This window comes from Cheilinus undulatus, linkage group 3, assembly GCF_018320785.1.
Source record: "Cheilinus undulatus linkage group 3, ASM1832078v1, whole genome shotgun sequence".
Lineage (NCBI taxonomy): Eukaryota > Metazoa > Chordata > Actinopteri > Labriformes > Labridae > Cheilinus > Cheilinus undulatus.
In genome coordinates, this window is record NC_054867.1 from 20931466 (window position 1) to 20954854 (window position 23389).

The following is a 23389-nucleotide window of genomic DNA, read 5'->3' on the forward strand; positions in this document are numbered from 1 at the left end:
CAGTCAAATATGTGAATAACTTTTGCATTCTTGGAAAAATATCAAAGGTACAGTGTGTGTAATATTAAACCTAGAGGCATTTCCTGGAACAAACTGCAAAAAATGGAACACTTAATAAGTAGGTCTATCTTAATTAGTGATTTAATCACCTGAAAACAGTTTTAATTAACTCAGAAAAGGCCTTTTATTCGCACACAGGGGGAGTCCCCTCCACTGACATCGCCATCTTGTATTTTTTCATTTTGCATGTTTCTGTGGTACCATAGTTAAGCCTGCCTACAGAATTTTCTGGGCCCTTTAAAAAAATGATGATGATATCAGTGCATGTGTTGGATCAATGGTGCTGGCATCAGTTCTGTTACCTCATTTTGAAGCTGAAAAGTGCCTCAGCTTCTGTTAGTTTCTTTTACTGACAATAATATTTTCTCCTGCTTTTCATTAAACTATTTTCACCACTTGTAACCATTTTACTCCACTTTTTCTGGAAAATTTAGCCAGTTTTGACCCATTTTGCTTCATTTAACCATTTTTTCCCACATTAAACATTATTTTACTACACTAAACCCATTCTTGCCTGTTTTAAACAATTTTTGTGCTTTTGGGCCACTTTCACCACCTTTTCCAGCCCATTTTTGCCTCTTTTAACAAATTTTCCCAATATTCAACAATTTTCAGCCATTAACCAAATATTTTTGTCCACTTTCAACCCATTTTTGACCGGTTTTCACATTTTCTCAGCCAATTTTGTAACTTTTTGTCCTTTTGTCTCTTTGAAGCCATTTTGACACTAATTACTCTTTATGCCTTATTTTCTTGACTGACAGTTGTGCACTATGACTTAGCTACAAAGCCTGACCATACTTTCCACCTGCTTCTGTCCAATGTGCCCATCCCTCTGTTCATAATATTACTGAAAAATATATTATAAAAAGAGGTTTACATTCTGAAAAAGGTGACTTTGTACTACAGCATAAACAAATGAAAAGCCATTGTTTGTTGCTTTGATGAGAGTAGTTATTATTCAGGTTAAAGATAAAAAATGGATAACACAGCTCAATATTTCAATGGATGTGATTTTGCTGACCTCCATGGGCCGCCCATTTATGCTGGGCCCCAGAAAGCTCTCCTCTTTATCATCCCCTTATGTGCAGCCTTGGCCATAGAAGTAAGCAAATAACAGAAACATGTTTTTTTGAAATTCCACTCATTGCCAAGGTTTCCACCAGATAAATGGCACTGCCCCTTTAAGTGTAACTATTTCATCACATGTAGCTCAGTTCCAGTTATATCAAAACAACTTTGTTTACTTGTGTTTAACCTGCTCTCTGCAATCTTGATGTTTCTTTAGCCAATCTTTGTGCCAAGATAAAAATGTTAATAATCTGGTCCTCCCTGTTTTTATCACCCAAGAAATGTTGCTCAACTAAGGCACATGTTTTCACAGGTCAGATGGAGATGATTATTCAGGTGTTATTTTCCTCCCATATGGACTATTATAACTCACTTTTCACCTATCACTATAAAACATCTTTACGCCAGCCTGCTTAGTGCCAGTTCCCTTGGCAGTCTAAACCTATAGCAATATAGGTATCAATAACTTTAACATAGTTTGAACAGATTTGAGCCTGTTTTTGTTTTATTTGTATGCAATTTGGTAACTTGAATTGAACACTTGTTCTTTATTGCACACTGCTGGAGTACAAGGCTATGTGTCAAATATCCAGAATGACACTAAAATGAACCTTAAACTAAGAGCTGGTCCAAGTCAAAGCCTGTCCTAAGTATAAAACCTATTTTTAAGCCTACATTTAGAAGTAGAAAAAGGGTCATCCTCCCAGATCTTGACAGGAGAGAAGGTCACTGAAGGCTCTACCTCCCATACTACTTACAGAGACTGAAGGCACCAGGAGCGTAATGTTCCAGATGGGTGATATGGTAATAAAGGTTCCTTAACTGGACCAGATTTGATCCAGAGGAGACATATTGTAAAGCCTTTTCTTGATTCTAGAAAGTGCAGAGAAGCTAGGACAGGAATGATGTGATCTCTGTCTTAGGTCTAGTCACTGCACTTGCTGCAACATTTTAGAGCAGCTGAGGAGACTTCAGAGACTTATTTGATATAAGAGAATTACGATAATCCAGCCTAGAGGTAAGAAATACATGGATGAGTTTTCCACATCATTCTGAGACATAACTCCTGATTGCTGCATTATAATGAAAGTGATAATAATTCATTTGCATTTAAACATAATTCATGTCAATGAACTGTTATAATTCTCCACACCACTTCTCACATGCAGTTCCATTTAAGTCCACAAGATGGGGCTACAAGCAAATCTACTAATTTACTGTTTGGTTGACTTCAGATCCTCACAGCAGTATCCATGAAGTCACAGACAGCTATTTATCAGTGTGTGTTTGGGCAAAAGCACTCACAGAAAGAAATCAACTGGATTAAACTGATACTGATTTTTCTGCCAATACACTGGAATCAGAGGGCATTGTTCCTGCAGTCAAAATAGAAAAGTGAAAAAGTGACTCAATCCAAACCTACTAATACAGAAGAAACATACCTTTGACTTTGTTGTTACACTCAAAGTGTGTGCTCAAGATAGATTAATCCCAGGTCTATGTAATTCATAGATCAAAGAGTATGGTTTGACGTGTCTTAAAATGAACATTTGTTGTGAACTGAAGTCATATAGGGGTGTCTTTGACTAAGCACTTAGCAGGGCAGATTTTTCTTCTTGTCATCTATCTGGGTACACCAAGGAGGAAAAAAAAAAAATCAAAATAAACATTTAATCATCAACAGACTTAGATGTGCCTTATGTTTGAATCTCTATGAGGTATTGTGAATCCTGCAAACTCCGCACAGAAAAGCAAACCAGCAACCTCCTTGCTGTGAGGCAACAGTGCTAACCACTGCGCTGCCGTGCCCGTTAAAGGATTCCTTTACTTTAAAATGAAGAACATTACTTTGCTCTGCAGTGCAGAGCTGCAGCAATACAAAGTAGAATACAAAACACTAAAAGGTTTTGGATTATATTAAAATAAAAAAACACACCACCGACAAATAACTAGAACTACCGCCTGATGGTTTTATACTTCCACAAAGTTTCCAGTGTCCTGACCAGAGGTAGGCATCTGGTGGCCCAAGGGCCGCAGGCGTCCCTTAACCTCACTCAATGTGGCCCCCCAAATCAGTGTGAAATACCAGTAAATTATAACCTTTAAGAAAGAAAGGAAAAAATCTGCCATGAAAACAAACTTGTCTCTTATAGTCTTACATTAGTGGTATATGGTCAGTTCTTTTATTTAGTTTTTTTTATTTGATAAAAACCTTCAGAAACTTTTTTTCTTTTTTTTAATTTAAACTTTACTCTAATGTTTACATTTATTTTTTTCATTTGTATTTGTTTTTGGATTTATTTCAATATAATTTAATCTTATTGTTTGTTTAAAAAATTAGAAGTAAATTTATTGTCTTCTTTATCTTTTTATTTGTAGCTTTCCATGTATTTATTATATTTTATTCACATTTTGTTTTCTTTACTAATATATTTTTTAGTGATTTTTTTCCCTCTTTTTTGATTTAATTTTTTTTTTATCTGGTTATTTCTTGTCCCTCCCCTGGTCCAGACAGTTAAAGTAGAGTGATGGGTCAACCAGAAGGCTGGGGTGTTAGGGGTGTCAGAGATGAAATGAGGCCTCATGACTTTTACCTCCAAAAAGTAATCAGTTCATTGTGTCAGAGTGAACGTTAGATGTCGAAAATTTGGTGAAAATGAGTCAAAGTGTTGTTGAAATATCACATTCACAAGAAAGGCCCAGAGGAAGGGTGGATGTCTGGTCAGCCTAAAAAAAACTGGATCACAGTTCAGCTTTTGACACTGTGGATCACAATATTTTAGTGAAAAGGCTCAAACAGTGGGTTGGCATTTCTGGTTCAGCCATTGACTAGTTCTCCTCTCACCTGTCAGACAGGAAACTGTTACCACTGACAACCACAGCTCCTTAAATTCACTCCTGTTTGTGGACTTCCACTGGGTTCTCTGTACCTGCTTCCACTCAGCCAAATAATTCACAGCTTCAAAGACATATTCTACCCCTGTTAAGCAGATGACATCAGTTACATCTCATTTAGACTAAAAGAATGAAATAAACAGATTTAAAGGCCCCATTAGGAACTTTCATTTTGAGTTGATCTGACAACCCACGCAGACAAAGTGATATCCCTTATTCCTCCTGTAAGGCCTAAAGTTTTATTTAGGCCTTATGGGAGTTACCGCATCAGAGAACCTGGTGGCAGCTGTGAAACTCCTCACAGGAGCTTTAAGTGAATTTTAAGTGAATGGAAAATAACAGGACACACACATCTAAACACAGAAATATCCAGAGAAGACATCAGACAGTCACATGCTCCATGTCAATTTGAAGTCAATCATTTACAGAGGAAACAGCAGCAGGTCAAAGTAACCCCCTGAGACAACACCAGAGGCAGACAAACACACTAGTCATATGTCTGGTTATTTGTCTCTCATGCTTAGTTGTGTGGATCAATCAGTGATTTTGATAAAACCCTGAAATATTGTTTTTATCAGACAGGTGAATCCAAAATGACCCTGAAATGTTGTTGGCATCAGCATCAGCACTGAGAAAAAGACACCGGGAAGCTTACAAACATACATATTTATTTTTAGAATCAACCATTTACAAGGATTTAAATTGTTTAATGGCAGTTTAACTACTGGGATGATGTTGTGGCTCATCAAATTGAATCTTTTGAGATTTAACTCTCTCTGACTGGTGTTAATCTTGACATATATTTGATTTAGTCTAAATCTTTAGATTAAAATGATATTAAGTTTAATCAAATTTTGGTCATTTTCACTCTTATCCAGATCTTACATAATTGAAGTTCTCCTCAAGAACCGAAATCAACTCCAGTTGCCCTTTTGACAAAGAATTGGATAACCATGACTTGGATGAATGAGAACTAACACAAACATTTTCACTCTTGAAAATTTCAGTCTACTTTTAGTCAATGAAAAGTCCTTACATTTAAGTCTTTACTTTTAGACATGTTCATTTTCTCTCAAATACTTTAATCAGCCAAAATGTAAAACTGATATGTTTATAATACACTCACATTCGTGCACTATCAATGCTTTAATTGATTCAAAATGCACTGATGAAAATACTGGCATGTCTTGTAAGCATGGTAAAGAAATATCATTGTTTTTAAATGTCCAACAATCTAGCAATAACATTTTAGTCTCATTTAAGTTTCTTGAAGAAAACTAAAAGTACTTTTTTTTGTTAAAGTTTTTATCATCAGAGATCTGTTTTTAGCTGGTCTTAGCCTTGTCTTTCCCATGGAAAAAAGGTAGTTGACAAACATTTTTAGTCAATGAAATTATTACTGCCTCTGACAGTCTTTATTGTGCTGAGGGAAGTCCTATGTGTTTAACATGCATAAAGATTTGTTTGGCTACAACTAACACTCACCAATCTGAAACAGAACAATGGCAAAACAAATTGTAGAAGTGTTGAGCAGGAATATCGTTCTTTATATAAATGATATCAATCAAAACGTGTCTAATATAAACTGTTACTTCCATGCTGACATCACTGTTACATACCCCAGTTACCCAGTTATTTTTCCCAGTTACTACTAGTTTTAAATACTATTCAACACATTTTTAATGACCTGAAGCTCGTTTTAAATACAGATAAAACAAAAGTCAGGTTTTGCCAAATGGTAAATTTAAGCCACTGATCTCTACTCTACAGGGTTCACAGATCAAATTTGTTCATGTTTCAGATATCTTAGTATTTTGACTGATGATTCCCTGTCTTTCATTTCTCAAATTCAGCAGCTGGTAAAAAGGCTTAAGATGAAACTGGGGGTTCATTGTAGACTCAAATCCTGTCTTTCTTCTGAGTCTAAGAAAAGACTGCCACTTTTATGTTAGTTCTGGACTATGGTGATGTTTTGTAGATGTATGCTTCATCTCAGAGTTTACATGCTCTGCACACCGTATATGATGGAGCTCTGAGGTTCATCACCAACTTTAAAGCCCTAACCTATGGTCTAGACCAAAACACTGGCATATTCTTATCTGCAAGGCTGTTCTTGGTCTTCTTCCTTCCTACCTTCTAACCCACATCAGGCTAAAGAGCTCAGGAACTTATAATCTCTGACCTCAGGATCTTTTCTTGCTGTCTGTCCCCAGGGTCAGAACTGAACTTGGAAAAAAGGCGATTAAATTTGCTGCTCCCTTTCTGAAGGATTTACAGAAAGATCTAGAACTTAGTGAGCTGGTCTCATTGGAAGCTTTGAAGAGGAGGTGGGTTGTCTTGGAGGCAGTCACATCTGACTGCAGATGTTTTGAATGGTGTGGCCGCTCATTGTTTGTATGTAACTCTTACTGTGCTGCTGCCTATCTTGGCGAGGACACTCTTGAAAAAGAGATTTTTAATCTGAATTAAATTTTTTTCCTGGTTAAATAAAGGTTAAATCAAAATAAATAAATATTTAGTTATTGCCTTAATAAAGCTTAGGGTAATTTTATGTGTTTTAGACTTGCTGACGATAATGCTAGCTATGATAATATAATAAAGATTGATGATTTTACTTCTGTTCTTCATTCAAGTTAGAACTTTGTGCACCTGATCAGATATACTTTCTTTTATAGGCGTTTATATCCCTACCTATCAGAGTAAAAGACCAGAAAAAGTGATATTGTCTGGAAAACTTCTTACTGCTGCTCTCTGATTATAATGGTCAACAACTTTCTGTGTGTTTCACTTAAAATATTACCACAGCAGTCTAAACTCTTTAGGGAATCTGATTCAACACTGGTTTAACTTTGTTGCATAAAACACAGATTTTCCTAGATTTCAGCTACACTCACTAGAATGACCTTTAAACAGACTGTATGCATGTAATAATAGTAACAGGAACTTTTTTATAAAGCAGAGGTAAACAAAAATCCATTTCATGGACTTTGCCACCCTGTTTACTTGTTAATGGATAGAAACGCCTCAGATATGTTGACTCTTTTAACCCAAATGCATGTGACTGTGTTGGATGACACTCATGTAGTCAATCAATACTTCTTGGTGCTTTGTAAGTTTCCGTACATCCCTGATTTCTCTGGGTACTGAAAGTATGAAAACATAACTACATGTGCACTACAATTTTAGAATTGTCACTAAATATACATAAAACAACATGCAACAAAATGTTTTCATGAATGAAAAGTAATGAAATGGACTGTTATGATTTTTGGACACTGGTGTCTCGTTGCCAGTACATTTGTCTAACTTTGACAGTATGATCGAGAAATTTTGGGTGCTCATGACTAACTTGTTCAGCAAAATAACAAACTTCTATACAAAAGGTATTTTTAGATCTGCCATCTAGTGTCTTGTTCTCTTTTGCAGCTATAACAGTCTTTCTGTGGAAATTTGTGCCCATTTATTCTGTAGAGCATTTATGAAGTCAGTAATCAATGTTGGACAAGAATGCCTGGCGCACAATCTCCGTTCCAGTTCATCCCATGGGTGCTCGATGGGGTTGAGGTCAGGGCTCTGTGCTGGCCATTCAAGTTCTTCCACACCAAACTCATCAAACCATGTCTCTATAGCCCTTGATTTGTGTACAGTCACGTTGGAATAGAAAGGCGAAGTATAGTACTGTCCAAAATGTCTCGGTATGCAGAAGCATTAAGATTGCTCTTCAATGGAGATAAGGGGCCTAGTCCAAACCCTGAAAAACAGCCCCATACCATTATCCCTCTTCCACCAACCTTCACAGCTGGCAAACCCAGACTTGTCCATCTGACTGCCAAACAGAGAAGCTTGATCCTTCACTCCACAGAACACATTTCCACAGCTCCACAGTCTAGTGTCGGTGTGCTTTACACCACTACATCTGGGTGATGTGAGGCTTGCATGCAGCTTCTCGGCCATGGAAACCAATTCAGTAAAGCTTCACTGCACAGTTTCAGTGCTTACATTAAAGCCAGTGGAAGTCCTGAACTTTTCAGCTATGGAATCAGCAGAGTGTTGCCAGCTTTTACACACCATTAGACCCCACTCTAAGATGTTATGTGGTCTTCTGCTTCGTGGCTGTTGTTCCTAAACGCTTCCACTTTCTAATATCACTTACAGTTGATTGTGGAGTATCCAGCAAAGATGACATTTTGCCCACCATATTATTGCAAAGGTGGCATCCTTGCACAGTACCATGCTTGAGCTCTTCAGGATGACCCATTTTTGTATCACAAATGTTTGTAAATGAAGACTGCATATCTAGGTGCTTGGACCTGAATCATATATTCAATAGGTGTGGCTGAATACTTTTGTCCATATAGTGTATCTGCAACTTAAGTTCTGGGTTTGCTATCCAGAAAATTACCTGCCTTGTTTTCCTTCACAGCAGGAAATTTTCCTACAAATGTCTGTCAGGCAAAGAAGGGATGCCCAGATAGCAAAGAGTCATTGAATCAACATTGCAATACCATCAGGCTGAAGATTGGAATCAACACTGATGCCAGACACTGAAAAACACATTGAAAGTGCTCGATATGATCAACATTGAAATAACGTTGAATTTCCAATCAGTCCTGACAATGAATCAACCTTGATTTAACTATATGATCAACGTTGAAAGAATGTAGAATTGCATCCACATTGATTCAGCTATATATATGCATTGCATTATACATTGAAACAATGTTATTAGTAAAGGGACATTTCAACACTTGTAACCTTCCTCTGTATGTTTTTAATACGCCTCATTAAAAAATACCCACTTTATTGCTCTATTTATAGTATAGCTCAACAAGGAGCATTCCAAAGTAGTCTACTTGTCAGTGATAGTTGTAGTGTGGTGGAGTGTTGGACCCAAAAGGCAGAACCAGACTGACGAAGTTTTAACAGATTTATTGTTGAACAGAGTCTTTTTCCACAGTGAAGGGAGGGAGTCCAGTGAGGGGGAATAGTGAGGGCTCCGGAGTGAGAGTGCTAAGGCTGGGCTGTGGTCAGACAAACGAGTGAGGCACTGGAAAGAAGAACAAAGGCAGGGTTAGAAGCGAGGTCACAAAAAATACTGAAGAATATCTTCACAAGAAAATCACTTATGGTTACAGGGCCGAGGACCAATGTTACCACAAGGAGTAGCTGGCAGTTCTCTGGCGCCGAGGAGAGTCTCTGCAGGCTTCTTAAAGGGATCTTGATCACTGATCAGAGACAGGTGTGTCCAATCATCCTCAGCGCCACAAGGGGGGAAGGTGGCATTTTGGAAAAATCCAGGATTAAGTCTGGGTGAAAAACTCAGCTGTTTGCATTCACACATGCAGCTCAACCAGTACAGTAAATTTTCAGGACTTTCTCTGCAAATGTGAACAAGATTAATATTATATTTATACAGCAAAAAGGGGGCAAATCATTTATTTCTGTTTAAAAGTTGAGAAATAGTTGACGATTATTTCCAGCTGATGTTCTGTTAAACATAAAGGGAGTGTGGCTCGCATTACAGTTTTTTTCGACTGCATAAACACTAAAATCAAAACCTTACACTCAAGGAGCAAAACATCGGCTCAGATTTGCACCACTATAAGCACAATATCAGCCTCACACTTTTTGCAAAACAACTCAGGTATCCCCCATTCAGGCCATGGAGGAGGCCTGTGACCAAATCAATGACGCAGCTGTGCAAGGATGGATTCGACATTCAGGATGGTTCTCCAATGTTATCTTGCCAATGAGGATGTCGCCTGTGATGCTTATGAAATTCTCTGGCCAGATCCAGCTAAGCGAAGAGATAATGTATGGTATTTTCTGTTCTGTATTTTTTTTTTCAGATTTTTTTTTCTTTTTACTGTAATTGTAACCTGTGCTGGATACAGTATTTTATGTTTTTCTGATATTTGCTTAGCTTACAGTGTTATGCACACTACTGTAGTAGCATGAGGGACATGTTTTGTTGTTACAGTTTTTTTCCAATTGCTAAAACACAATTTTGCAAACTAGGCTGGTTTTATCAAAATACTTAACACAATTCACAAAACCACACACCCAAACTGCAAAATACCTCATATATCCTGCAAAATGAAGCACTGCAACCAAAACTACATATAGCATTATCAAAATCAAACTTTTGCACCAAATGGCACACACTTCATTCATATCACCAGATTTTTGTCTAACCAACTACACACTGTTGCGCATAATGAAAAGCACTCTCATCTTTAGTATGCTTTGCCATAATACTTAAAAAAGTTCAAACTGTAAAAAAATTCTTCAGATTGTTCACATGTACAGAAATATTTGCAGATAAACACACATGCTTTTGAAACATTTATTTTTCTATTTTCACCAAACAAGTCCATGCAACATATGCACAGCAGATATATTTACATTAGAGTGAACAAAAATATGCTCACAAAAAGCAGTAACTTGAAAAATAAATTGCAGTAAAAATGTGCAGAAATTTTTTTTAATATATATATATATATATGTAAAAAAGAGGCAAGAAAAATCGCACCCACATCAATTTCATCGCATGCCTCTTCCATAGCCTGCACAAGCCAACTAAGGTTGCTCTGATTTCATTTGAAAGTTGTTGTCTTCTTTGGTCATGAACTCCTCTACCAGCTCTACCCCTACCTCTCACTCTTCCTCACCCTCCTTCTCCCTCTTCCTCTCTGTGCAACGTCTTCCATTGTTGTAAAAAAAGGTGCTCACCTTTGGTCTTTTTATAGTGCTTACTTCCTGATTTAAGTGCTAACAATTAACCATTGAGGTGTTCAGCCAGGTGACACATATATTGGCCAATTAAGCTCTTGTAGTGTCATTTTGAATGGCAGTGTTTGGAAATGGCAAACATGTGACTTTATGTCAGATTGTTGTGTTCAGTGCATTTAAAAAGTGCCATTTTGAATTGCAAAATGTGTGTAAAGCAGAAAATGTGTTTAGAGTTTTGGAGACTTGAGAAGAGGTTTTGCTCTCTGTGTGTCAGTTTAAATAATTGTGCTATGCATGTCATTTTAGTGTGTTAGCAATTGGAAAAACCTGTATTCTCCATGCTGACATGTTGACTGATTTGGGTAAATGAAGAGAAATAAATTATATTTTCATCAGTCTGCTGCATTGGTCTTGTGTCGTGTTAGGTGAATTTATTGTATATTTGCTGTTTCTCTGTGTACTTCACTTACAGTACTCTAATCACTGAGAAGTAGAATTGCTAAAAGTGTCTTAGGTTAGCAACAGCAGTGTGTAACGGGTTCAAACAGAATTAAGTAAAAAAAAAAACGTGTGTGTTTCATATGGTAACAAAATGTGTTTTTCATAAATTAGTGTATAGTTTTTACAAGTGTTTCATTCTGCAACGGATCTGAGGTGTTCTGCTACTTGTGTGTGTGGTTGTGTGAATTGTGTGTAGTGTTTTGACAAAATGAGCCCTGTTTTCAAAATTGTGTTTAAGCAATCGAAAAAAACTGTAAAATAGGGAGCTTATTTTCTGTTTTTTTTAAACTTTCTTTTTACTGGTCAGTGACCTTATAGGGGGAGGGTCTGCCTGTGTGTGCGTATCCTGGAGGAGGGGGTTGGGTCATGGCTTTTAAGTGTGGACAAATCCAACTATGTGTGACAGAGAGACACACAAAAAGAAAGTGAGCGGCGTAGCAAAGAAGAGGAAGAGGAGGACGGGAGGTAAATACAGAGAGACTTGTTTGTGGACTACTGTGTGACATGGGAGGAACGTTATAAAGTCATCCAAGGAAACCCGGACTTGACTTTTACTTTTGTGAAATAAGGAAAGGAGATATAAAAGTGGAGAAGAAATGAAGGACTTAGTGCAGTCAGTGGAACTTGGGGTCTCTGAGAGGAAAGGAGTTAAAGTAACTCGACCCAGAGTCTGGATACAGAATGAAGTGGTTCGCGTGGGACTCGCTGAAACCCTTTGCACTTACATCATGATGGTAAGAAAAAGCCAAATACAATTTCAAAAACGTTTTATGTGTATGTATTCATGATGTAAAAATATCTCAGATATGTATGATTCCAGTGGCTCTTCTTTGATTATAACATAGCAGCACTCTTATCTGTAACATGCACATGCTGTTAATGATTAATGCCATGTTCTTGACCCTGACTACATGTCCCCTCTGTCAAATACAAGTGTGCTACACAGTCACATGGCAAGAGTGCTGAATGAGGATTGGTGAGTCCAAGTGGTTGAACCAGGAAATATAGTGTTGCCAGAGGAATGATCAGGCAGTGGGCCACATGAAGAGGGCTGCAAAAGTCACATGTTACATCAGCTGTTACAACAAACCCTATAGTTAGAGACCTAGAAGAAATACACACAAACATAGTGGCCGTATGCTGAACACAGCATGTAGCTAAGCATGTGAGCACACATGTACAGGGGATTTTTTCTTTTGTTAAAAACTTGCAAAGGAGCGGTTTCCCTTTTGACCTAAATACATACAACCTCTGGCAGAGAAACCACGGGTTTCCTGCTTCCTGAATGAATGGCTTGACTTACTCAGTGTCTGCTTTTTCCCTCAAACGGTCACTTTGGGTCACTGGATTACACGTTGAAAAGAGGGGAAATGCTATAGTAAGCATGTTTGAAATACCTCAGTGTCTTATACACTAGCTGTGAGACTGGTGCATTGATTTACTACAACTACATCTGTTAACGCGCCTGTTACACTTCCTGCTACATGAGTACATGACCTAAAATAGACAGTTTCAAAGTTTGAACTATACTATACTTCATCATCTTAACCTCACTATTTCCTATTCCTATTTCCTATCACTATTGCCCTGTTCAGTCTTTTGGCCTGGGGTCTGTGGCTCAGGTAGTGACAGGACAGGGGGCCTTTGGACACTTCATCAGTATTAACCTGGGCTTTGGACTTGGTGTTGCTATGGGGGTTCATGTTGGAGGGAAGGTCTCAGGTATGAGAGCAGAACCTTCTAAAAACTAGTGACAACAATCATGAATCATCATCTGAAAAATACATCTTATGATTTTTGTTTCTCTACCAGGGGCTCACATGAACGCAGCAGTGTCCATCACAATGTGTGCATTTGGCCGCCTTGCATGGAAGATGCTACCCATCTATGTGTTTGCACAGCTACTGGGTTCATTTCTGGCAGCAGGGACCATTTATGCTGTTTATTATGGTGAGGACACACTAAGGAGTAAAGCCTGGGGATAGCCCCCCAGTCCCACCCCCTTGAAGTTTCAGTTTCCACTATAATATACTCGACAATAATTGGCTATTTACCCTCTCAGATGGCAGATGTATTAAAATTAACAACTTGGGCTGTGTTGCAACCAGCTGCCAGTACCATTTGATGCATCTTAATGTACTTTAAATTGTGACTTGGAAATACATCTTTGTAAGAAGTACAAGCTAAGTATTAAGCTAAGAAGATTTACACTGCCTATAAAAAATGTTAACCCCCTTAGATGTTTAACTGTTTATTGATTTTACAAATCAATTGTAGTCAATATAATCTGGCTTTTTTGACAAAAAATGTAAAAGAAAAGAACTCTTTAGTGTTAAAGTGAAAGCAGATTCCTACAAAGTAATGTCAAATAAAAATCTGTAATGTAAAATAAGTGACTGCATACATATTTACCCTCTTTAAAGTAAATGACCTAATTCAACGGAGGTCCAGCTATTGGTGCTAGTAGTCTCACAATCAGTGAAATAGGGATCACCTGAGTGCATGAATGTGCCTCAAGTGATCGTAGTATAAAGACACCTGTGTCTGAAAGGTCCAGTCCCTGGTTAATCAGTATTCTTGGCTACCATTACTTCATAGAAAAAAAGAACACTCCAAGAAACACAGAGACAATGATATTGAAAAGGTAAGTCAGGAGATAAATGCCACAAAAATTCCAAGGCAATGAACATCACCCCCAAACAGTTAAATACATTAAGAAATGAAAGGAATATGGCACATGTGCAAATCTGCCTATCAGGCTGTCCTCACAAACTGAGTGACTGTGTAAGAAGGAGACTAGTGAGAGAGGCCAAGACACCTATAACTACATAGAAAGAGTTACAAGCTTCAGCAGCTGATGATGGGAGAGACTCTGCATACAACTGTTACCCAGATTCTTCACCAGTAAAAGCTTTATGGGAGAATGGCAAAGGGAAAGCCACTGTTGAAGAGAACTCAGAATAAAAGCCGGATCATACCTCTAACATGCTAGTCTTGTTGAGTTGTGGCCACGGGGCATCTTGAATGTGTTGTTAATTATGTCCCAAAATACCATTTGTAGTTCTCAAAGCTCCAAATTTGGCCCAAGTTTTGATGATGTGCTGAGACTTTGCAGTTGGGCCAAAATCTGGCTGAATTTGTGTTGTTTGAGGCGGGCATAAATCTCAACTAGAGTTCACCAGAAGGCATGTGGGAGACTCCATGGTCAAGGGGAAGAAAGTTCTTTGCTCTGATGAGACAAAAAAAGGGGTTATTTTGCCTTCAGACAAGTCGCTATGTTAGGCAGACACCAAACACTGCACATCACCACAAACTCACCATCCTCACTGTGAAGCAGGTGGTGGCAGCATCATACAGTGGGGATGCTTCTCAGCAGCCTGCCCTAGAAGGTTTATAAAGGTAGGGGGTAAAATGCAACAAAATATAAGAAAATCCTTGAGGACAATCTTATTCAGTCTGCAAGAGCATTACGACTTGGGAGAAGATTTTTTTTTGCCAGTGAGACAATGACCCTAACATACAGGGAATGCTACATAGAAATGGTTTAAAGACAACAAGGTGAATGTTCTGGAGTGGTAGAGTCAAAGGCCAGACCTCAATCCAATAGAGAATTTTTGGCTGCTCTTGAAAAGGGATGTTCATGCCAGATCCCAGTGCAACCTGATGGAGCTTGAGCAGTGTTTTTAATAGAAGAAAGGAGTAAAATTACAGAGTCCAGATGTGAAAGCCTGACTGAGACCTATTCACACAGACTCAGAACTGTGATTGCAGCCAAAGGTGCTTCTACTAAATACTGACATGAAGGGGGTGAATATTTATGCAGTCACTTATTTCACATTACATTTTTTCTTAACATAACTTTGTAGAAATATGTGTTCACTTTGACATAAAAGATGCTTTAGTATTTTTTTTTTGTCAAAAAGCCAAACATGATTGATTTGTAAAGTCAGTAAAAGGGTAAAAACATCCAAGGGGGTAAATATTTTTATAGGCACTGTAGATGTAGCTGATCTGGTGTGTTACTTTTTCTTTAATATATAAAGGGAATGAAACTTCTAGATAAATAAATGAGATGAGTTAACACAGATATGATTAATGCTTTTTATTCAAGTGCGCCTTCTCTGTCTTGTATTTCTACTGGCAGTCATTAACCTAACTTAAATCTGTATTTCTTCCAAACACAGAAGCTATACATGACTATTGTGGAGGAAACTTGACTGTAACTGGTGCCAGGGCCACAGCTGGTATCTTTGCCACCTATCCTGCACCCTACCTCTCCTTACCGGCTGGATTTATTGACCAGGTAGCCATGACCCAAGACTGAAAGGTGAACGAATGACAATCATCAGACTTATTCTGAATTATCTCTGTTTTATTGTGTTTTGTAAGGTGTTTGGCACAGCTATGCTGCTGCTGTGTCTGATGGCATTCAGTGACCAGAAGAACAAACCAGCCCCAGCGGGACATGAGCCTATTATTGTGGGCCTCCTGGTGCTGCTCATTGGCATTTCTCTGGGCAGCAACAGCGGCTATGCTATCAACCCCACCAGAGACATTGCACCCAGGGTGTTTACAGCCATAGCAGGCTGGGGACCTGATGTGTTCAGGTAAACAGAGGGGATGTTTGCTGTTTTAGGGACAATCCCATGGTGTTACAGGTCATGTAAACTAGAGTTGAGCTGAAGCAAAACCACTCTGTTAATTATTATTAGATCTTTATTGAAGTTATTCCCTACATGTGTCTGATTCTTTCTGACAAAATAAATGAACATTCCTCTTTGAATCTACCGATTAACCTCCTGTCTTTATCTTTGCAGATCTGGTAATGGTTGGTGGTGGGTACCTCTTGTTGCACCCCCAATTGGAGGAATATTGGGTGCAGGGATCTACAAGGTCTTTGTGGAGTTGCACCACCCTCCCGTCTCTCGGGGTGACAGGCTACTGGAGGAGGAGACTGTTGCTCTGGAAAAACAAGAAAACAGCTGTGCAAATGTGTGTGTCTAAGACCCCCCTCACCAAACTATGCACAGTGTTACCCTTGTAAAGCTGTGAGACTATCTGCATACAGTGAAAACATTCCAGGATGATGAGGTGCTACAGAATAGCCTACAAAAAACTTGATGACTGAGGGACTTTCACAAAATGGAAATCTTTCTGAATATTGTGTATCTTGTATAGGTGAAAAATATCATCAACCCTTGTTACTTATTTAGTTTATGTGCTTGTGAGTGCCTGCAACAGTAACAGTATAAAAAAATGTACCTTTTTTGGCTAGTTTGGCTAACCATGACCATACCATATGACAGGAATATATTTTAGGAACAAAAGACGAAAATTTCTTGTTAACTTTCATTTTATTTGTAAATTGATGCAATAGTAGTAGTTATAACATTTAAACTCTTTAAATATCCCTCGCCTGTTAACAATCACCAGGAGAGCACAATGAACTCTGAATCTACAGTATATAGAAAATAAGTGGCCATACATTGCACTTAAAATAACATGTGCATCTTTAAGAAAATCAAATAGGAACAGTGGAAGCTGGCTCCCCACAGCTTGATAGGGCAACAGCACAACCAGTGATAACAAATGTGATGATCTTTCCCAGAATCCAGCACACAGCAGCCTAAAGCTTAGAGCTAAATGGGAAATTATAAACTCTGTAGGAGCCACAGTGCGTTTGGAAAAAGCAAAGATCACAAATGTTGATAGTGCAGCATGAAAAGTCCTAAATGTACAGAGCGGACAAATTCTATCTCAACAATGCTTGAATTTAATTTTCTTATATCTGTTCATAGGAATGGAATCAGCTCATCATACTAAAGGAAATCACTTTTTCTGAAAACATTTATAAGTTTGTATAAATTTCTATTAACTACAGTGTCACTGAGGAACTGCAGTGTTGCATAATGGCCAAAAAGTAGCCTACGGTACTGAGCTTGATAATTTATTGCAGGTCTTTGTAAACTGAGCATTGTATGGTTCATAAGCACATGCATTCTTAAAATAACATCAATTGAAGCTCATGCATCTCTTATAACATACAGTTGTTTCCACTCACATTTCGAATAGAAACTTGAACATTTTGTGGATTCTGTTTGTAATTTCCTTTTTTCAGAGTTAAAGATGCATGCTTTCAGTTATATAAGCACTTTTAACTGAAGTGGGACAAATTCAGTGTGTTAAATTCATTTGTTGTTTGTTTAACTGTGCACTTATTTACACTTAAGAGATTTCTTATTCTTTTCTATTCTATTTCTTTTTAATGTTAGTATGCCTGACATCTTCCTTGTATAATACATTCAAAATGTATCATTTTAACAATCAGTTCTACTAGTAACTAATGATGAAAACTGGTGCTGTGTTGCACTTGAGTATTACAGAGTCCTTATTGGTTGCAGCATTAGAAAAATTTGTTACTACATTTTTAGAGTATTACTGGTGCAGTCATTAGCACATAACCATACTGTATGAGCTGGTTACTGTAAAACATTTTAACAGGTTGCTGTCATTTGTGATATTATGTTTTAAATGAGAAAAATTATATATTTGTGATAAAAAAAACTTCTGAAACTTCTCTTTTCTTTATTACCAACACTATGCAGTGAAAGGTAAACAACAAAAACGGTCATCGCGGTTATTGTGACCTTCCTTCTGATTAAAACCATATGTTGCTTTAACTTCCTAAGCCAGGTTGCATGAAAAATGTACACCTATACTGCATGAAACCTCCAACACATAAGCCACATTACCATCACAAGCTGGTGCCACCACCAATGCCCTGGTTATGGTTCCATTTCGATGTGTAGTGGTCCAGAATAAGTTGTTGATGATGTCCTCCCATAGTTGATCAAGCTGCCGACACACAGCTGAATCAGAGACTCCAACCACTGACAGAGCTGCAGGCTGCCCTTCTGAACCGTTTTACATGAACAGACAGTGAAATTGGTTGTAATGTTTTCTCAGAGTTGGAATATTCTCACCGTTTTACACCTATGTGTCTTCCTGTGCTGCCCTGGCTCTTGGCAGTGCTCCCTAAGCTGCACTGTGTTGACTGCTTCTTCTTAGGGACTGGCACCTTTGCTTTGCCTCTGAAGGCTTTTGTTGGATCCAGCTTGTTGAGATAGGAATCACTGGTAGGATCGGCCAGGCTGAGCTCACTGCTGAAAGTCAGGGGCTGGTACAAAGATGCCCACTGCTGTTGGAGGGAACAGGAGATAGATTGTTATACTTCTGCCAGCTAAGTTGAATTAATACAACCATGGCACTGAGAGTTATCAAAATAGTGGAAATAAAGAAGTTATTTTAGTTATCCTTTACATTAGGAGCACATCAGAGAAATTGGAGGGGGAGGCTTTATGAACATTTATGTATGTTGTCATTAAGTGTCACTCAGTCGATTATGTTATCCCAAATCAAGAGTTGAAGTTTTCAGGGTACCGTGCACTCTGTCTGGTTACCCTGCAGCTTTTTTTCCCTTACTGGAGAGCCACATAAGGAAAACCTGGATCTTTCCCCACTCTTCCCTTTTGTTTACAGGCTTTAGACTAGGTTAAGACAGCTGGCTGCAGCCTAACCTTACTGCACGAAGAAGCATAAATGGATCGAACAATGTCAGCTTTGCATTAAAGGTGACATAATTGTCCAAATGACACTTAATGACAACCTTCTTTCATGGCAACGTACATAAAGCCTTTTTTTATGTGAATGACAGGTGTCATGTCATGATTATGACAGCGTTATGTCACTCTTATGCATACCCTTTCAAATAAAGTGTTACCAAAATTGCAAAATCCTACTTTACTTTTACCTTTACAAATGTTCATGCCATCCAAGGAACTAATTTTTAAAAGTTAAAAAAAATACTATTGTGGACAAAAATAATTACTAAATCTCTAGTTTAAATATTTAGGTGTAACACAATTATGCTTTGTGTGTAAGCGTCTTAAAACTTCATTGGAAACAGAAAACAACATACAACTAAATGCATATCAGATAACTGAAGGGATTGTTTTCGCAAATGTAAAATAAAAATACTTATTTTACAATTTTAAACACATTTTAACTTGTTGTATTTCATGGCTTAAAAAGGCAAGTCAGAATAAAAGTGTCAGTGGCAGATTCCAGCTTAAAGCCTTGACAGAAATGAAAACTTTGCAGATACCATTTAAATCACAACAAGTTGTCCTTTAAAATTTTGAACAACCCTTTTCTACCTTGGCTTGAGGGCTGGGGCCATAAGGGGTGAAGGCATACTGCCACTCAGGCAGACCCAGGTGGGTGATCATCAGACGGTAGTAGGAGGTGAAGGTTGCTGTCAGAAAATGCCAGCACAGTGAGCGATCGAGGAACCAGATTTCACTCTGCTGAGCCACAACACCTGCGGGTTATAAAAGACAGAAATTCTTTTATGATGATAAATTATGGCTATACTTTTTTTTTGTATCTTTACAACTTCTTTTCTAATCAAGTGTTGTTTAGTAAAATATTCAAAATGCAATATTAATAAAAACAAGACCTGCGGTGCAGTTTTTGTAGACTAGGCACACTTTGCCGTTCCCACCACAGGGATCCAGCTCATAGATGCGGCTCCGGGAATCAAAATGGGGTGCAGCAGGAACATGCCTCTTCCCTGGCAAACAGCATTAACAAATCTTGAATAAATATTTACTTTCCAATCAGCATTTCATTCATTAGCCTGCTTTCAGCACAGCTGAGCTCACAAACAGACTTAATCAAACTTGACACGCTGTAATTGTTGATTTAAGCCCACATGAGGATCTGACAGGTGATGGTTACCATTTTCTGTGTTGTTCTCCTCCCAGTCCAGGTCAGCCAGTGATGGGGCATTAGGTAGAGAGAATAATGATACTGGCTGCAGCAGTGGGCAAAGCCTTGCCACACTATTGATCATCATGCATCCTAAAGAAACACACTCATCTGAAAGGAAACAACCCCACACAACATTATCTTCATCAAAGGGTTAAAATGGGTCTTTGCATAAATATTACTATTGTTGTTATTCAAGGCTATATTAGAATGGTATTTTTTACAAATAGGACATGAAGATGGATCACTTACTATCTAGTTTAACACCCCATGTTAGTGTGAATCCATCAGTTGTCAGATAAAAATCTCGCAGGTCCTCTGGTAAAATACAGGTGTTTTTCTGAGGGAGAAGTAAAGCATGATCAAATGACAATAATGTATATAACCACACCTTAATTATATCTTTTTCACCTGTTCCCACGAGAGCAGGCTCCTCTTCTCTGCTGGCTCTCTCTCTACAAAACGCACATCGACCACACCAGGCATGTTTTCTGACAGACCAGAGACAAATTCACGACTTTTTTTTATATCCTTGTAACACAGCTAGCTAACCTGAACGTTTGTTGCTAGTTTCAGAGCAAAAGCAGCGATACACACCTAATATTCGAGTAATACCAAGCGTTAGTCTTTCAGCAACACCTTTGAATGATAAGCCCTCTTTTGCCTCCTCCATTTTGAAGAAAATGTATTAATAAATCATACAAAATCCTTGAAGCATCCTTTAGCACAGTATCATTCACCTCTCAGCCTGGACCTGGCAACACATACAGGAAGCGACAAGTGCAGCTTTGACGCATGGTTGACTCACATTTCAGCCAATAGAGAGCTGCCTTTCATGAACCGAACCAACCGGATGATAATATGCAAGCAGAAGGCGGGACTACAATTCCTTAGCAACGCTTGGCTCCCTGGGAGTGGTGGCGGTTGTTTCAACATGGCGGCAGCAGCAACAAAAAGTGGAAATTCGGGGATATTTTGGATGAATGGTGGTATGTTTACTTTTCTATGAACTCAATATCTCTTGTATGTTATTTACTTTTACACAGTCTACAGAAAGTCACAAAATATTCGAAAGAGTCGCCCCGACATTACTAGTAAGTCGTTGTTTAAAGTTGTTATTTTTGGTAAGTACGTCAGCTATCTTAGCTTTGAGTTTGCTAGCTACGTGTAACCAAAGTTAGAAACAAATGTTTAAGTACGCTGGGCTGTCAGCTTTACTCTCAAACTCATCCGAAATCCCCTTTTAATGTTGTCTGTCATTTGTTGTCTGTCATTATGGACACACAGACTTCCCTGTCTGTCTTGGCTCAACGCCACATAAAGGCTATATTCCCCCTTTTTTGCAGTAAGCGTGAGTTTGTAATTGCGACGTGAAAGCCGCTTGCAGCTTGATATACCTCGTACAAGTAAATCAAAGGAGTGATAAAATCTGAATTAATCTAAAAACTCTTAGGAAAATTGTCTGAACTTCTTTCTTTCATTTCCCCAAACAGTATCAGACGACGAGCAGCCTTTGGCGTTTGTTCCTGGTGAGTTTTGGTGACAATATTAGCATAATTTCCTAACATAGCATGACAATTGTACAATGTGTACCTTATTCGCACATGGTATCTACTTAAGACTAGAGGCTGGAAAAGTACAAGATTATTGTAATCAAGCAAAAGTACAGTTACTCAGGTTGAAACTTTCAAAATAAAAGTACTTATTTAAAAATGTACTCAAAAAGTTCAAGTAAACTCTACTCAATTACAGCTATTTGAGCAAATATAATAGATTACTTTCCACCCCTGGTTAAGCCTTCCAACATTTTTTCTTAGGTGTGGACGGGGAGGTGAAGACTCAGACTCCTTTTAGGAAAAGAGATACAAAGATGCCAGCCAGGCCTAGCTCTGACTGCAAGAATGGAGACACACTTAAGAAAGGTGGCAAGAAACAAGGCCACCTTCGAAGTGAGTGCTCTGGGGTTGTTACTAAGGAAAAGGTGTCAGTTCGTCAGCCTGCTACTGCTGTGGCTACAGAGCACATCCCTTCTCCAACCAATGGATCCTTTCTGTCCTCGACACAGGTAATGAGTGATTGAGTGTAAAAATGTATGTTTATTACATGCCCTAATGGCTATAATACCTTACACTGATAATTAAGTAATAGACACTGAACTCATACACAGAAGACTAAAGGGCTATGTTTTATTTAAGCTTTTATGGCAGTATTTGTAAGACAGCTGGTCAAGACATCAGGTGCATGCCTCTGTACATCTCCTCTTTGGCTGAATAGTCCAGAACATGATTTACATCACAAGCTTCTCAAGTTCATCCTGTTCAGAATCGCCAGTGCTCCATGTTGAAAGGCTGCTGGTTTAACACTTGCATTCCCTGAGGCTTCCTGGAGGCTTTTTCAAATGGACAATGACTGACCATGTGAAGACATGTGCCTGTACCTAGTTATCTATGAAGCTATAAACTGCTGAGTTATCAATGCATGCAAGATTGAAAAGTATCCAATTAGTGATGTACGTAAGTTGAATGCCAAATAAGGCAGAGTACATATCAATTCCTAGAATGCTGAAAGAAAAAAAGGAAAAGGTATAACAAGTAGTAGACTCTTAATTTTAAGTTTCTATCAATATCTTCTCATTCTTGCAGAAATTTTCTGTACAGGTAATCTCTGAGACTAGCAGAGCAAAGGGCCTGGTGTGTTTGAAAGACCTCTGTCCTGAGGATAAGCGCCGGATTGCTAACCTTATTGAAGAACTAGCCAGGTAATAGATACCTCTTACAGTATATGTGAGTAAGAAAATATAAACTGTAATGAATGAATGCTACAATTAAAGCTTAACTAAAGTTTCAAATCCTGTGTGTTCTGCTCTAGCTTTGTATCCCTTATCACTTGTGATGTTAAAGACCTTTTACACTGTAATTGTCTGCTTTCCAGAGTGAGCGAGGAAAAGGAAGTGTCAGTGCAGCGTCTGAAAGATGAACAGGAAACTTTTGAGCGCAAAATCCAGCAGCTGGAGCAACAAAACCTGATCATTGCACAGGAGAGAGAGAGTATCCTTTCAAGATGAATAAAGAACTGTTTTAACACAGTATTGACCATACAATATTTGTTTCACTCTCACAGGAACACCAGAGGTCCTTAAATAATGCCAGAGTTTAATGGATTACTATTATTATCAAACAGTTTACAAGATACATGTTCTTACGATCTATGCCAAATTTCCCTTTATACAATGCTCCTTGCACCCTTTATGTAACTGACTGACAATGCTAGTGAGGTGCAGTCTTATTGTTTTATACGAACA

General features: G+C 38.3%; 3 protein-coding genes across 5 annotated transcripts in view; 2 read left to right on the top strand and 1 right to left on the bottom strand.

Moving 5' to 3' along the window:
• The first annotated feature begins 11672 nt into the window (after nt 1-11672).
• aqp7 (aquaporin 7) lies at nt 11673-16264 on the top strand. Its single transcript, XM_041783280.1, has 6 exons — nt 11673-11993; nt 12855-12981; nt 13072-13209; nt 15444-15562; nt 15649-15866; nt 16077-16264. Exons 1-6 carry the CDS (start codon nt 11856-11858, stop codon nt 16261-16263), a joined length of 927 nt encoding a protein of 308 aa, XP_041639214.1. The 5' UTR covers nt 11673-11855; the 3' UTR covers nt 16264.
• tpgs2 (tubulin polyglutamylase complex subunit 2) lies at nt 16098-20844 on the bottom strand. Of its 2 annotated transcripts, XM_041783277.1 has the most exons (9): nt 20686-20844; nt 20500-20579; nt 20341-20428; nt 20059-20199; nt 19778-19891; nt 19476-19639; nt 18243-18457; nt 18012-18114; nt 16098-16221 (listed from the first exon to the last, which is right to left on the bottom strand). In XM_041783277.1, the coding sequence occupies exons 1-8, from the start codon at nt 20759-20761 to the stop codon at nt 18045-18047; spliced, it is 948 nt and encodes a 315-aa protein (XP_041639211.1). In that variant the 5' UTR covers nt 20762-20844; the 3' UTR covers nt 16098-16221; nt 18012-18044. The 2 variants fall into 2 exon arrangements, with proteins under 2 accessions (XP_041639211.1, XP_041639213.1); XM_041783279.1 differs by lacking the exon at nt 16098-16221 and having other exon boundaries at nt 18026-18114; nt 20500-20605; nt 20686-20753.
• A 149-nt stretch (nt 20845-20993) lies between these two features.
• kiaa1328 (KIAA1328 ortholog) overlaps nt 20994-23389 on the top strand; it is an 18038-nt gene continuing 15642 nt past the window's right edge. The window contains exons 1-5 of one of the 2 annotated variants that reach the window (XM_041816135.1): nt 20994-21077; nt 21582-21617; nt 21906-22153; nt 22731-22846; nt 23020-23135. In XM_041816135.1, coding sequence (XP_041672069.1) covers nt 21023-21077; nt 21582-21617; nt 21906-22153; nt 22731-22846; nt 23020-23135 — 571 coding nt within the window. In that variant the 5' untranslated portion in view covers nt 20994-21022. The remainder of the gene's footprint in view (nt 21078-21581; nt 21618-21905; nt 22154-22730; nt 22847-23019; nt 23136-23389) is intronic. The other variant, XM_041816142.1, reaches the window with a different exon arrangement.

What these genes read in the sequence shown, in the direction of transcription:
- tpgs2 (XM_041783277.1), bottom strand. Translation starts at nt 20,761, where the DNA reads ATGGAGGAGGCAAAAGAGGGCTTATCATTCAAAGGTGTTGCTGAAAGA. An exon ending in GCCTGCTCTCGTGGGAACAG is followed by an intron (nt 20,429 to 20,499) that starts GTGAAAAAGATA and finishes CTTCTCCCTCAG; the next exon opens with AAAAACACCTGTATTTTACC. An exon ending in CTACAAAAACTGCACCGCAG is followed by an intron (nt 19,640 to 19,777) that starts GTCTTGTTTTTA and finishes TATAACCCGCAG; the next exon opens with GTGTTGTGGCTCAGCAGAGT.
- aqp7 (XM_041783280.1), top strand. Translation starts at nt 11,856, where the DNA reads ATGAAGGACTTAGTGCAGTCAGTGGAACTTGGGGTCTCTGAGAGGAAA. An exon ending in CGGCTGGATTTATTGACCAG is followed by an intron (nt 15,563 to 15,648) that starts GTAGCCATGACC and finishes GTGTTTTGTAAG; the next exon opens with GTGTTTGGCACAGCTATGCT. An exon ending in TGGGGACCTGATGTGTTCAG is followed by an intron (nt 15,867 to 16,076) that starts GTAAACAGAGGG and finishes TTATCTTTGCAG; the next exon opens with ATCTGGTAATGGTTGGTGGT.